This window comes from Rhinoraja longicauda, chromosome 8, assembly GCF_053455715.1.
Source record: "Rhinoraja longicauda isolate Sanriku21f chromosome 8, sRhiLon1.1, whole genome shotgun sequence".
NCBI classification, from domain to species: Eukaryota; Metazoa; Chordata; class Chondrichthyes; order Rajiformes; family Arhynchobatidae; genus Rhinoraja; species Rhinoraja longicauda.
The window spans coordinates 45,664,722-45,680,281 of NC_135960.1; the positions used below are offsets into that span (position 1 = coordinate 45,664,722).

General features: G+C 44.0%; 1 protein-coding gene across 4 annotated transcripts in view; it reads left to right on the plus strand.

Annotated features, from left to right (window-relative positions):
- LOC144595916 (RNA-binding motif, single-stranded-interacting protein 1-like) overlaps positions 1–15,560 on the plus strand; it is a 74,991-nt gene that overhangs the window by 13,061 nt on the left and 46,370 nt on the right. The window contains exon 1 of one of the 4 annotated variants that reach the window (XM_078403825.1): positions 2,152–2,195. The exons of 2 other annotated variants lie outside the window; for them this stretch is intronic. Coding sequence is in view for 1 of the 2 variants with exons in the window: in XM_078403824.1 (XP_078259950.1) it covers positions 2,466–2,510 (45 nt within the window). In the remaining variant the exon portion in view is untranslated. Of the gene's footprint in view, positions 1–2,151; positions 2,196–2,254; positions 2,511–15,560 lie in introns of those variants that run through there. One more of the 4 variants, XM_078403824.1, reaches the window with a different exon arrangement.

A 15,560-nucleotide genomic window follows, 5' to 3' on the forward strand; every position in this document is an offset into this window, starting at 1 on the left:
CTTATAAAGGTGTACAAAATTATGAGAGGAATAGATCGGGTAAATGAACAAACTCTTGCTCAGAGTAGGGTATCGAGAACCAGAGGACACAGTAGGTTTAAGGTGTGATGATAGATTTAATAGGATCCTGAGGGATAACTTTTTACACAAAGGGTGGTGGATGTATGGAGCGAGCTGCTGGAGGATGTATTTGTGGCAGGGACTATTTAAGAAACATTCAGACAGCTAAATGGATAGGATCAGTTTAGAGGGATATGGGCCAAAGGCAGGCAGGTGGGACATGTTGGTGGGTATAGACAAGTTGGGACGAAGGGCCCGTTTCCACGCTGTGTGACTCTATGACTCTAACTGCAGATGCTGGTTTATATCAAAGATAGACACAAAGTGCTGGAGTAGCTCAGCGGGTCACGCAGCATCTCTGGAGTAATAGGACAGGTGACGTTTTGGGTCGGAATGTTTCCTCAGACTGAAAGTTGGGGGTGGACGGGAGAGGTGAAGTGCTGGAGGTGCGAAAAGACCAGGAACAATCAGTGCCAGCCACAAATGCCACAGGCAGGGTGGTGCCTGGTAGGTCCATTGTTGGCTTGGGATGGTGTGATCTCAAGAGAGAAACAATGTGGAGGACAGCATGGAAACAGGCCCTTTGGCCCACCGGGTCCATGCCGACCAACGGTCACCCATACATAGGTTTGCCAACTGTCCCGTATTAGCCGGGACATCCCGTATTTTGCGCAAAATTGGTTTGTCCCGTACGGGACTGCCCTTGTCCCGTATTAGGCCCAGTGGTCACTGTAGTCCCGGACACTGTAGGCCCTGATGCTGTAGGTCCCGACACTCTTAAGTTTCCGACATTTTAGCTCCGGACAGTCAAGGTCTGGAGGCCCGGGCGCCGCCTAACGGAGGCTGCGTAGCAACCTGCCTCCCAGACTGTGCGGCCGCCATTGGTGGAGCGGGAGCACGTGGCCGCTGGCTGGGTGAGGACACGTGGGGCGCAGGGCGGTGATGTCACCTTGTCCGTTATTTGGGAGTGATATTGTTGGCACCCCTACCCGTACACTAGTTCTATCCTACACACTAAAGAGAATGAACAGAAGCCAATTAACCTACAAACCTTGGGAGAGTGGGAGAAACCCGTAGCACCCAGAGGAAACCTATGTGGTCACATGGAGAACGTACAAACTCCGTACAGACAGCACCTAAGGTCAGCCGGGGCTCTGGCGCTATGAGGCAGCAACTCTATCGCTGCATCACTGTGCTGCCCTTACGTCACTGGAGTCAATTTCATGAACTCACTGGTTTAAATGATGGTAGAATCAGAAACCCATGTCACATTTCAAAAATTCTTGAATGAGCACTTGAAGACCAGAAAAAGGAAATACGAGCAGCCTCAGTAACACTTGTGGTAGATGTGGGCACAGTTGGGCATTAAACTTCCTTTTGTGCCATGACTTTCTCTGATTCCATGGGATGTATTCCAGAACCTGTTGCATTTCCGACCTAAAAAATACACAAATTGGTGGAGTAACTCAGCGGCCAGGCAGCACCTCTGGAGAACATGGATAAGTACAAAGTGCCTTAGGAACTCAACCAGCATCTACAGTTGCTTGTTACTCCAGCACTTTGTGTCTTTTTTTGTCAACCAGCATCTGCAGTTCCTTGTTACTCCTGCACTTTGTGTCTTTTTTTTAAAGTCAACCAGCATCTGCGGTTCCCTGTTACTCCAGCACCTTGTGTGTTTTCTTGTCAATCAGTATCTGCAGTGTCTTCTTCCTCCTGTACTTTGTGTCAATTTTCCCCCCCATGTTTTTTAAATGATCCCATTTGCACAAGCGCCTGATCTGATAAACTCACTCTCTCTCTCCCTCGAACGGCCCGGGAGGATCTGATGGTTAGTGGTTGGAATGCCAAGTATTTATGTTGGAACCTACCATTGCACTGAGAGGAAGGTCTGCTTTCTCTTCCAGAAGTTAGGCTTGGGGAAGCTGCCTTAAAACAGCAGAGTTGGCTCCCTATCACCCTTGGAGAGGGGCAGTGGGGGGGAATGGGGGTGCGGTGGGTCGGGGGAGGGTGCAGGGTGCAGGGGTGGGGTGTGCAAGGGTTGGCAGGGTGTGTGGTGATCCCTGGATGTGGGCTGGTGGAGCGGGAGGGAGCGAGAGGGAGGAGGGAGCCGGGGCTGCGGGGAGCCGCGATGTGAGGTGAAACACACAACGCCAGCAACCGGTTGCAACGCTCAAACTTACTTCTTGCGACTTTATTTTCTTTTACTTTGTGTGTGTGTGTGTGCGTGCGTGCGTGTGAAAAAAGTTGGCCAGTTGCGCTGCATTAGCGGGCAAAAGGCTCCCCTGGAAGAATAGTCGGGGAGGGCGTTTTCCTGCTTCCCACTTCAAATGAGTGGAGCGACCGTGTTGTAGAAGAGAAGTCAGGCAACTTGCCCCCTTCGTCAAACTTATTGCACCAGTTAAAGAATGATCTTCCCAAGTCATCCCATCAGAAATCCATCGAGCAAGCAGGTGGGCTTTAAACCTTTCTTTTTTGCCTGGGGTGGGGGGGGAGATTTATATAATGTTTTTTTTATTATTAAGGTATTTTTAGCACAGTAATTGGTCTTGCACCGAGGGCCAGCAAATGGGTTCTGTCGTAACGGCTGCCGCACTGGTTGAGATGTAAGTCGCTCTGGTATTGGACTTGGCGGCTCTGCATATTTCCCCTTCCACAATGGGCCGGATCACAGAACAACGCCCACACTGCACAGAGTCTGCCTGACACGTTCACGGCAAGAAAGGTCTGCGCTCCTACTATGCTTTACCTCTATTATTCTCACTCGCATGTACCCAGGTACACGGCAAAGCTTTTGTTTTGCATGCGATCCAAAAAAGACCATACCATACCATCAAGTAGTGTAAGAAAATAACTGCAGATGCTGGTACAAATCGAAGGTATTTATTTCACAAAATGCTGGAGTAACTCAGCAGGTCAGGCAGCATCTCAGGAGAGAAGGAATGGGCGACGTTTCAGGTCGAGACCCTTCCTCAGACTGAACTTACATATATACATACATCAATGTTCCCTGCAAACATCAGGCGTTTGAACACTGCAACCTCCAAATAGGCTCTGAACTATATCTGGACTTGGGGTCTTATTTTTGATTTTGCACTATTATTGTTTACTTATTTGTCTGTTTGTTTATATATATATATAGATATAAATGTGTCTGTATATAATATGTATATGTTTCTAAAAATTTATATCTTTAGAAACAAACTGCAGATAGGCACAAAATGTTAGAGTAACTCAGCGGGTCAGGCAGCATCTCTGGAGAAAAGGAATAGGTGACGTTTCCGGTTGGAACCCTTCCTCAGACCCCAAACCGAAAATTTTGGTTGTTGTTTATCGTTTTTTACAGCATATGATGTTTACCTATCTGTTGTGCTGCTGCAAGTAAGAATTTCATTGTTCTGTTTCAGGACATATGACAATGAAATATTCTTGACTTGTGTTTCCACTACTGGGAGAGTCTAGGACCAGAGGGCACAACCTCAGAATAAAAGGACAGGCGTTTAGATAGGAGATGAGGAATTTCTTTAGTCAGATGGTGGTGAATCTGTGGAATGTATTGCCACAGACTGCCATGGATGCCAAGTCATTGGTATTTTTAAAGCAGATATTGACAGGTTATTGATTAGTAAGGGTGTCAAAAGTTATGGGGAGAAGGCAGGAGAATGGAATTGAGAGGGCGGGATAGTTCAGCCATGACTGAATAGTGGGGTAGACTCAATGGGCCTAATGGCCTAATACTGCTACCGGTGCAGCTCGGCTGCGGGGCTTAACACCGCCCGGTGCAGCTCGGCTGCGGGGCTTAACACCGCCCGGTGCAACTCGGCTGCGGGACTTAGCTGCGCAAGGTTTGGTCGCGGGCCTTTCATCGCCCGGTTCGGCCGCGAGACGTTTCAGCGCCCGGTGCGGGGACTGTGCGGGTCGGTCGGGGACGAGCTGTCTGTCCGTGGGCGTGGGGAAGAGAGGGGAAGTTTTGTTGCCTCCATCACAGTGAGGGGGTGTTTGGAGTCACTGTGATGGACGTTTGTGTTGGGGTTATGTGTCTTGTGTTCTTTTTTTTTCCTCTATGACTGTTATGTAGTTTCGTTCGGTACTTCGGTACCGAACGACAAATAAAGCTCTGTTAAACCTGTTATACCTGTTATGACATGAAGTCAAACACATGCACAATGGGTGGAGAAAAGGACACAAGGTGCTGGATTAATTCAGCAGGTTAAGGAGCATCACTGAAGAACATGCATAGATGATGATTTTGCAGAATACAGTTCTAAGCATTATAGCACATCAGTTCCAGAGACAAAGTCCAATGACCATGATGAGGTAGAGGTGAATGGACGGACCGTTCAGAAGCCTGATAACAGAGGGGAAGAAGTTGTGCCTGAGTCTGGTAGTGTGTACTTTTAAGCTTCTCTAACTTCTGTCGGGTGGGAGTGGGGAGTGGAACATGCCATGATCAGGCAAGATTGAATGGCGGAGGAGACTTGATAGGCCAAATGGCCTAATTCTGCTTCTAGAACTTACAAACTATGAAGAAGGAATGACCGGAGGTGGCCAAGTCATAGATTATGTTGAAAAAAGACACATAATGCTGGAGTAATTCATCTGGGCCGGGCAGCATCTCTGCCGAACATGGATAGATGACATTTCAGATCAGGACTTCTTCAGACTGATTATGTTTGATCAGGCTGACTTTGATTATGTTGGCTGCTTTTCATTTACTTTATGACTGAAATCACCAGCGTCTCCTAACCACAAGATTGAATGCATGCAAAATAAAGCACAAGATACGTGTTGCTGATCATTGCACGCGCTGTAGTTAACCCTTTGTTCACAGGGGAACAAAAATGTCGACTGCAGCCAAAGTTCATTGGTGTAAAGAGTTTCTTCAGTATATGGAAGTTCAGGTATTTCATTTGGAAGAAAGTTCTGTTAGTGAAAGGGGAACTGTGTGTAACATCATGGAATAATTATTTAATCCAACAGTTTGAATGGTATAGATAAGATAGACAGAACCTTTTCTTCCCAGGGTGGAAATAAATCAAATACTAGAGGGTATTGTTTTGAGGTGAGAGGGGCCAAGTTTAATGGAGATGTGCAGGACAGGGGTATTAGGGGTTATGGGGTGAAGGCAGGAGAATGAGGTTGAGGGGGGAAGATAGATCAGCCAGGATTGAATAGCGGAGTAGACTTGATGGGTCGAATGTCCTAATTCTGCTCCTAGAACTTGTGAACTATGTTTTTATATACAGAGGGTGATGGATGTCTGGAACGCGCTGTCAGGAGTGGTGGTGGATGCAGATACGGTAGTGGTGTTTAAAATAATTTTGGATAGGCAAATGCAGGGAATTGGAGGGATATAGATTATGTGCAGGTGGACAGGGTTTGGTTTAGTTAAGTTTTAGTTTAGTGATACGGCGCAAAACAGGCCCTTCAACCCACCGAGTCCGCGCCGACCAGCGATCCCTGTACATTAGCACTATCCTACACACTAGGGACGATTTACATCTTCACCAAAGTCAATTAACCTACAAACCTGTGTGTCGTTGGAGTGTGGGAGGAAACCGGAGCACCCAGAGAAATTCACATTGTCACAGGGAGAACATACAAACTCCGTACAGACAGCACCAGTAGTCAGGATTAAACCCTGGTCTCTGGCACTGTAAGGCAGCAACTCTACCACACCACCACTGTGCTGCCCAAGGGGTTGGTCTTGGCATCATGTTTAACATAGACAGAGTGGGCTGAAGGGCCCGTTCCTGTGCTGTACTGGATGTTCTATGTTTCATGTTACATTTGAACTGATCACTCACTTTTAGGTATTTTTATCCAATATTAATTTACTAATTTAATAATGCACATATAACATCTGCTGCATGCGTTGTAAATATTTTGCTTGCCCCAGTGCAAGAAAACAGAGGACAAGGAAATCTAATTTGGCGCACAGTCCATGGTTTGTCACTTGTAACAAAAAAAACCTCCAGAGAGAAAGTGGCAGCTTTAATATATATTATACACAGGAAGCCATATTGCAGTCATACCAAGACAGTTTTTCTATCACATTTTTTATTGTTGATAAATAATTTCCAAACTTTCAGATTGAAGATGGTCTTTTTAAAAGGCTGCGAGGACTTTTCAATAGATGTTCCCTTTTGTGAGAAAATAGGATAAGTGTTTTGGTGGCAAAATGAAAAAATATATTTTTTCATTTCTGGACCCATTATTTAACACTCCTATTGAGGAAATGAGGAATTTCTTTAGTCAGAGGGTGATGAATCTGTGGAATTCATTACCACAGATGGCTGCGGAGTCAAAGTCATTGAGTATTTTTAAGCCAGATATTGACAGGTTCTTAATTAGTGAGGGTTATGGGGAGAATGGGGTTGAGAGGGAAAGATAGATCAGCCATGGTTAAATAGTGGTTCAAATTGCCTAATTCTGCACCTGTGACTTATGAAGTTCCTGTTAACTTTTTATGCAGGATGAATGTTCTTATTTAAGTTTTCTCTTTTCCCCAAAATGCTTGTGCAGTTTATAACTGCTATCTATTTACTAAAACTCTTGTTTGTTTGTTCCTGAACTACAGCCAAAACGGTACACGATAGCGCGACAATTTTAGGCCCATCTTAATCACCGTCGTCCCTTTGGTGTTAATGGAAGAGGTTTCATTGAAATCGGTGTTATATTTTTAGTTATTCATATTTTAAAGTTAAAATCTACGAGGGAGGGAAGGAAGGGGGAGGGAGGTGGTGGAGGGAGGGAGGAAGGAGGGGGAAAGGGCGAGGGAGGGGGGTTGAGGGGGTTGGAGTGGGGGGAGGGGGGAGGGGAGAAAGGACGGAATGGGAGGGGAGGGGAGGAGGGAGGGGGGAGAGGGGAGTGGGGGAGGAGAGGGTGCTGCATCAATGCAGGAGAGGTTTGGGCCCAATGGGTCCACTTGGTCTTTTCTTATAATCTTTAGTATTGCTCCTATCAATATCCATTAGAAATTGACTCTATTTCAGAGAGTCAAAGTAAAACTAAATGTAACTGAAATCGAGTTATCATGACAAGTAATAGAAATGAAATTAAACATAGAAACATAGAAAATAGGTGCAGGAGTAGGCCATTCGGCCCTTCGAGCCTGCACCGCCATTCAATATGATCATGGCTGATCATCCAGCTCAGTAGCCTGTACCTGCCTTCTCTCCATACCCCCTGATCCCTTTAGCAAAAAGGGCCACATCTAACTCCCTCTTAAATATAGCCAATGAACTGGCCTCAACTACCTTCTGTGGCAGAGAATTCCACAGACTCACCACTCTGTGTGAAGAAATGTTTTCTCATCTCTGTGTGAAGAAATGTTTCAAATGTGAAGAAAACAAAGCAACTTAACCAATGTAAATTTTGTTTAAAGTTGCGATAAACCATTAGTTGATCAAATACACATTGAATGGCCGTATCACATTTGAACCATTGATCATCCCATACACTAACACTACCCTACACCCAAGGGACAATTTACAATTTACAGAAGCTAATTAACTGACTAACCTGTATGTCTTTAGAATGTGGGAGGAATCCGGAGACAGCACCCATGGTCAGGATTGAACCCGGGTCTCTGGCGCTGTAAGGCAGCAACTCTCCCACTGCGCCACTGTGTCGTCCAAATGTTAATAACATTTTGGAAAATGTAAATTTCAAAATAACTTATGTAATTTAATGAGTGAATTATGAATAGAGTAAAAATTGTATTTGTACATGATGTATGATTTCATTCCTTTAAAATAGTTTGTAGACAGAAACAACACATGGCTGTGTCTCTTGCTCTCTGGCACAATAGCAGAGGGTGTTTGCACTGAGAATGAGTCAAGCCTTGTGGGTGAGGCCTACAGTTGGAATGGCTGTGTAACTTTTCTGCGGATGTGACTAAGCCGGCTGGTCTGGAGCATGCTGATAAGATGCTCCTTTTTACACGCTTCGTCTATAGACTGAAAGGCTTGAATAGGCTGACAGATTCAGGAAAACAAACAGGCTTTCAGTGCAGGAATGACAAGGGAAGCAGTCAATGTGCAGACACCACATGGACATGGAACCCAGGGCATGCATTGCCATTTAACTTGGAGATTCCTTTTGTCCGCAATTAAACCTCTGAGGTTGAATTACTTTGTATTCAGGGTTTGCAGCAAGATTGATGATTCATTCCTTCCTTTTATTATACAGCCCAAAATTACAGCTTTTGTCCCTTCTATCATCTAACCCCTCTTTTTTTAACATGTTTTTTAAGGCTTTAGTTTGGTGCCCGAGCGAATTTTCCATTTTGATAATTTTTTGGTTTTGGTAGAACAAAAAAATCAAAATTAATATGATACTGTTAGGAAAAAAGCAACTGGAATTTGAGTGACCAAACGCATTCCTTCAAAGTTAGAAGTATTTCTAGACTTGTTTAAACTTGTGCAAGTTATACACTAGGGTACGATAATTTACTAAAGTTCTGCAAAGCAGCCAAACAAACTGATAATGTGAAGCTCTAAAGCAATTTTAAAATTAAAAAATGGAGATTTGTTTAAAAATTTTGCTTTGAATGTTTCCTTGATTTTATTTATTTTGGGAAATGGCTGGGTTTTTGAAATACCAGAATGGGCTGCATGTATATTTTTTCCTAATCAGCCAAGTACTTGACTTTTGATGTGATCTCTGATGTGTAGTTTGGACCAGAGAGTCCATTGTGTTTTCACTTGAAACTAAATCTGCACCTCAAACAGCTGTACAGGATAATAGCACCAGTGAGGAATTTAACAGCAGGCAGATATTTGACCTGACAAAGAATTAGAGTTACAGAGTGATACAGCATGGAAACAGGCCCTTCGGCCCAACCTGTCCATGCTGACCCGGATGCCCCATCTAAGCAGGTTGCCCTTTGAGCCCCTTTTAACTCATTTGCCTCTCACCTACGTCCTCTGGTTCGTGATTCCCCTATTCTGGGTGAAAGACACTGTGCATTCGCCCTATCTATCCCCGTTCTGATTTTATACACCTCTGTAAGAACACACCTCAGCCTTCTGCACTCCAAGTAATGAGGTCCTAGCCTGACCAACCTCTTCCAATAGCTCAAGCCCTCTAGTCTCTTCGTAGATCACCATTTCCAGTTTAATGACCTCTTTCCCAGAGCTGGATGACTAAAACTGACCACAGTACTCCAAATGTGGTCTCACCAACATCTTGCACAACCTTTGCAGAAGAACCTTCCTTCCAACAGAATTGACGGGATGTAGTATTTAGAAGAATGTTCATGGAACTTCCATTTTATTTGTGCACATGAAATAGAATCAGAGTTGCTCAGCACAGAAGCGGGTCATTCACACATGATGCCTATGCCAACCTTTTTGCCCATCTCCATTCATCCCATTTAGTTCAGTATCCATCTGTGCCGTGCCTGTCTCAATATCTCTGATTTTAACAATATTAAGATTTTGCACTCTTCAGTACAGTATTGTGCCTGCATACATGCGCACACACACACCAATCTAATAACCATCTAAGCAGCCTCTAATAACCACCTCTGATTGTAACTGACTCTATGTATACATATGACTATAAATGCAGTATAGTGTAGATGGGGCATCTTGGACGGCATGGACAGGTTGGGCCGAGGGGCCTCTTTTTGTTCCGTATGACTCTTTCTATGACTCCACCACCCCCTCTGGCTGAGAGTTCCATATATCAACCACTCTTTGTGGTTTTTTTAAAAAGTTCTTGAATCCCCTTTGAAACTCAGGGACCTGAATCAACTTCACCTATCCATGTTCTCCAGAGATGCTGTTTGACCCGCTGAGTTACTCCAGCACTTTGTGTCTCCCTTTGAAACTTCTCCTTCTCATCTTCAGTCCATGATTTTGAACCACCTCATGGAAAATAATTGATGTAAATTATCAGTATTTCTTGCATTGCAACTTTATGGAATGATTTACTTTTATTAGAGGCTGCTCAGGTGGATATTAGATTAGTGTGTGTGTGTGTGTGTGTGTGAGAGTGTGTTCAGTCTGAAGAAGGGTCTCGACCTGAAACGTCACCCATTCCTTCTCTCCTGAGATGCTGCCTGACCTGCTGAGTAACTCCAGCATTTTGTGAAATAAATACTTTCGATTTGTACCAGCATCTGCAGTTATTTTCTTACAACTGTGTGTGTGTGCATGTGTTCTGTAGGGAACATACACACTAAAGTACTGAAGAGTGCGAAAACTTAATAATATATATCCTTCTTTAAAAACATAATATGCAGTTTGGAAAAAAGATTATGATTGTTTATTTAAATTATATTGGTGATTTACTTGTTCATGGTATTCCCATATTAAAGAATACCCTACATCTTTAAAGGAAAATACACAAATTATGTATGGTAATCAACAAATGTAGTTCCTTGTTTCTGCATATTTTAAATTCAAGTTTTCAATATTTAGTTCTGGTTTTCCAGTAGCAATGCAAATGATTCCTTGGGCATGCAAAAAGTAATTTTACTTTTTGAACTATTAGGTACCTATTGCCTATGTGATTATTTCAAAATGAAACTATAAACCTATTAATTAAATAGAGGCCAGTCAGCGATGAAAAACTCAAAAAGAAGAATCTTCTGTCAGTTGTTAATGATTTGAAGTGTTTTATGAGATTAAAGTTGAGAAAGCCCTGTTAAACTGGTCGGTTCTCGAGTCAAGCCATTGTTAAAGTACAAAGGTTGAGGGGGGAAAGGTGAAGCTTTGATGGTGTGAAGCACCTCCATACAGTGATAAGAACCAGTAAAGATAGACACATAGTGCTGGAGTAACTCAGTGGGCCAAGCAGCATCTCTGGAGAAAAAGGATGGGTGACGTTTTGGGTCAGGGCCCTTCTTCAGACTGAATGTAGTGGTTGGGGGGAGGGGGGTGTAAAGAGCTGGTGGTGAGAAAAGATCAGGGCCAGCAACAAATGACCTCAGGCAGGGAGGTGCCCTGGTAGGCCCATTGTTGGCTGAGGAAGGTGTGATCTCAAGAGGGATACAATATGGTGAACTGTGGAACTGGTTAAACAACTAGGGTGGAGGAAGGAGAAGGGGGCAAAGAGGGAGGGGAGTGTTAGTAGAAGTTACTTAATATGAGAGAATTCAACATTCATACTGCTGGGTTATAAGCTACTACCCATATGAGGTGCTGTTCCTCCAGCGTGTATGTCCTCACTCTGACAGTGGAGGGGCCCAGGACAGAAAGGTCAGTGTGGGAAGGGGAGTTGAAATGGTTGGCAAGTTCATTAGTTCTAGGATCAGAATTAGACTATTCGGCACATCATGTCTACTCCAGCATTCAATCTTGGCTAATCTACCTTTCCCTCTCAACCCCATTCTCCTGTCTTCTCCCCAGAACCCCTGACACCCTTGGAGGGGAGAAGAGGGAGTGACCGCGGTGAGACCGGTCCTTGATTATGCTGGTGGCCTTGCCGAGGCAGCGTGAAGTGTCAATGGAAGGGAGATTGGTTTGTGTGACGGTCTGGTCTAGCATGTCCACATTTCTTTAATTGACCTACATCTTATTGTGAGGCTGCGCCCCTTTTCATAGATTCCTCAGCCAGGAGAAAGGTCCAGAGATAATTTGAGAGTTAACACCCCAGGTCTAAAGTAGTGTCTTGAGCTTATTTAAGTTCAACTACATTGCAATGAGGCTGGCATTGTCCAGAATGGACTAAATAAATTATATAAGAGATAACTCAGTAGATTTGTACCGACAGAGATACAAAGAACTGGAGATGCTGCAAACTTGATCAAAACACAAAGTGCTGGAGGAACTCAGCAGGTCAGGCAGCATCCGTGGAAGGAATGGACAGGCAATGTTTTGGGTTGGGGCCCTTCTTTAGACTTGCAGCAAGTTCATAATGTTTGGAAGCAATTTATATCTATTGTATTTGGAAAGAGATTCCAGGCGAAAGAGGAACAATCCCTGGCTAACAAAGGAAATCAAAAATAATGCTGAATTGAAAAGTTGCAAGGAGTAGCAAAAGATGTGAGGACTGGGATTTTTTCGGGAACTAGCAAAAATAAGACTAAAATGGTCATAAGGGGTGGAACTGATTTCAGAAGTTCATATGTTATACGAGCAGAATTAGACCATTTGAACCATCAAGTCTCCACCATTCCATCATGGCTGATCTGTCATTCCCTCTCATCCCTATTCTCCTCCCTTTTCCCCGTAACTCCTTACTAATCAAGAATCTGTCAATCTCTGCTTAAAATTATACATTGACCTGGACTCCACGGCCTTCTGTGGCAATGAATTCCACAGATTCACGAAGTGTTTGAGACAAAACATGCCTGAAGTATCAAAGCAAACTGTAAATGTTTCTCTGGATATATAAAAGGAAGTTGGTGGGTAAAGTAAGTTGAGGCTGGAAAATTTAATATGAGGAAAAATGGCAGATATATTGAACCATTATTTTGCATGTCGTAACCATGGAGGACACAGCCCATCTGTTATCATGGGATGTTAATTAATTTCAAATGGCATAGCAGGACTTGTAAACATCGCAGTCATGAGGGACAAGGCATCAGAAAAACTGAGAGAGTGGTGGGTATGTGGGACGAGCTGCCAGAGGAGGGTGTTGAGGCAGGTACCATAACAACATTTATAAGACATTTGGACAGGTACATGGATAGGAATGGTTTAGAGGGATATGGGCCAAACACTGGCAGGTGGGACTAGCTTAGATGGGGTACTTTGGTCGGCATGGAAAGGTTGGGCTGATGGGCCTGTTTCCGTGCTGTGTGACTCTATGACTAAAGGCAGACAGGTTGCTAGGACCCGGTGGATTCCTCTGGGGATTTTATAGCACATGACAGCAGAGATACTGAATTCCAGGAGGGACTCTGGATTACAAAACATCAAATGATATTCCAGAAGGAAGGAAGACCAAAGATGAGAAACTATAGGCCGGTTAGTTCTACATTTATTGTTGACAAGACACGAGAGTCAATAATCAAAGAATAAATGACAAATCATTTAGGAAAGTGGAATATAATCTAGCCAAGTCAAAATGGTTTATGAAAGGCAAATCATATTTGACAAAATGGCGATAGTTCATGTAACAACCAGAGTAAATAGAAGGGAGCTCGCGGATGCGATACTTATGCATATTTCCAAAAGAGTAGGCGGTACAGTGGCGCAGCAGTTGAGTTGTTGCCTTACAGCACCTGATCCAATTTCCATCCTGAATTCAGGTGCTGTCTGTACGGAGTTTGTACGTTCTCCCTGTCACCACTTGAGTTTTCCCTGGGAGCTCCAGTTTTCTCCCACACTCCAAAGACGTACAGAGTTGTAGGTAAAATGGCTGCGGTAAAGATTGTAACTTGTCTCCAGTGTGTAGGATAGTGCTATGCTGGATAGTGCAGACTTGGTGGACCAAAGGGCCTGATTCTCTAAACTAAACTTTTAAAAAAAGAATTTGTGGTATTGGAGGAAATCTGGTAGCATCGGTTGAAAACTGGTTGCCACAGACAAGAGTTGGAATAAATGAGGCTTCTTCGGTTGGGTAGGATGACATTAGTGGCCTATCCAGGGATCTGTTCCTGGCTCTCAATTAATTGCAATGTATATTAATATTCTGAAGAAGGAGGCAGAATTTAAAGTGTCCATGTTTGCCTATGACACAAAAATAGGTGGAAGGGCATGTTGAGATAAGAATATTTGGACTTGACAAAATATTTTTTTAAAGCCTCTTTGCATCCTTTTCACTACTTTTCATTCCCATTCTGAAGATTAGTTTTTGGCTTAGAGATACATCGTGGGAAAAAGGCCCGTCAGCCCGCTAGTTCTCTGTTATCCCAGTTTCGCATCCTACACAACAAGGACAAATTACAGAAGCCAATTGACCTACAAACCTGCATGTCTTTGGAATGTGTGAGGAAACCGGAGAACCCGGAGAAAATCCAACAAGGTTATAGGGAGAACGTACAAACTCCATACAGACAGCACCTGAGGTCAGGATCGATCCCAGGTGTTTGGTGCTGTAAGGCTATAGCTCTAATGCTGCACCACTTTGCTGCTTTTCCATGGCTTAATGAACTAAATGATCCCACAATTTCCTTCATCCCCCATTTTCATAGTGCTTGGACATTTTTTGGCAATGGGATCAAACACATTATGGAATTAAATGAAAAACACTTGAAATCCACAGTGAAAAATTAAATGTGGTCAGTCTGGCCAGTGTCATTGGAGAGAGAGGGAGAAAGAGATGGAGATAGAGAGCACGAGTGTGTGTGAGAGAGTTTAGAAGAGTTGATGACCTTTCATTGGAATGCATATGATTGATGGGATGACAGGGAGAAATGAAAATAACTCTCCAAGGACTTATCTGACAGGAAATTGAAGTGTCGGATTCAGAGTTCACCGCCCACTTGCGGGAATGATCCTTCAATTCGGAAGCAGCCATAACTTTATCCTAATGTCTGTGTCTGCCTGCAATGGGCTGGGCATCACGGGCCTCAGATCCAAGGAAACTTATGAGTGCCAAATGAGAGCTAGTTGTGTATAAAATTTGAGATAGAGTCATACAGTGTGTAAACAGGCCCTTTGGCCCAAATGTGCCCATGCCGACCAACAGATCCCTTCTACATTAGTAGCACAGTGGCACAGCGGTAGAGTTGCTGCCTTACTGCGTCAGAGTCCCGGGATCGATCCTGACTACAGCAGCTGTTTTTATGGTCATGTTCTCCCTGCGACTGTGTGGGTTTCCTCCGGGTGCTCAGAGTTTCCTCTCGCATTCCAAAGACGTACAGGTTTGTAGGTTAATTGGTTTCGGTAAAAATTGTAAGTTGTCCCAAGTTTGTAGGATGGTACTAGTGTACGGGTGATCGCTGGGTGGTGCGGACACGGTGGGCCAAACGACCTGTTTCTGTAATGTTTCTCTAAACTAAATTAACCTCGTCTCACCTGCCTGTGTTTGGCCCATATCCATCTAAACCCATCCTATCCAAGTATCTGCCTAAAAGTTTTGTGAACATTGTGATAGTAATTGCCTCAATTACCTCCTCTGGCAGCTCATTCCATATACCTACCACCCTTTGAGTAAAAAAAGTTGCCCGCAGCTTCCTATTATATCTTTTCCCCACTCACCTTAAACTTGAGTCATAGAGTGATACAGTGTTGAAAACAGGCCCTTCGGCCCTACTTGCCCACACCGGCCAACATGTTCCAGCTTCACTAATCCCAACTGCCTGCACTAGGTCCATATCCCTCCAAACTTGTCCCCTCCATGTACCCCTGTAACTGTTTCTTAAATGTTGGGATAGTCCCAGCCTCAACCACCTCCTCTGGCAGCTTGTTCCATACACCCAAGTCAAGTCACCACCCTTTGTATGAAAAAGTTACCCCAGATTCCTGTTTAAATCTTTTCCCCATCACCTTGAACCTATGTCCTTTGGTCCTCAATTCCCCTACTCTGGAAGATCTATTCCTCTCATGATTTTGTACACCTCTATAAGATCACCCCTCATCCTCCTGCGCTCCAAGGAATGG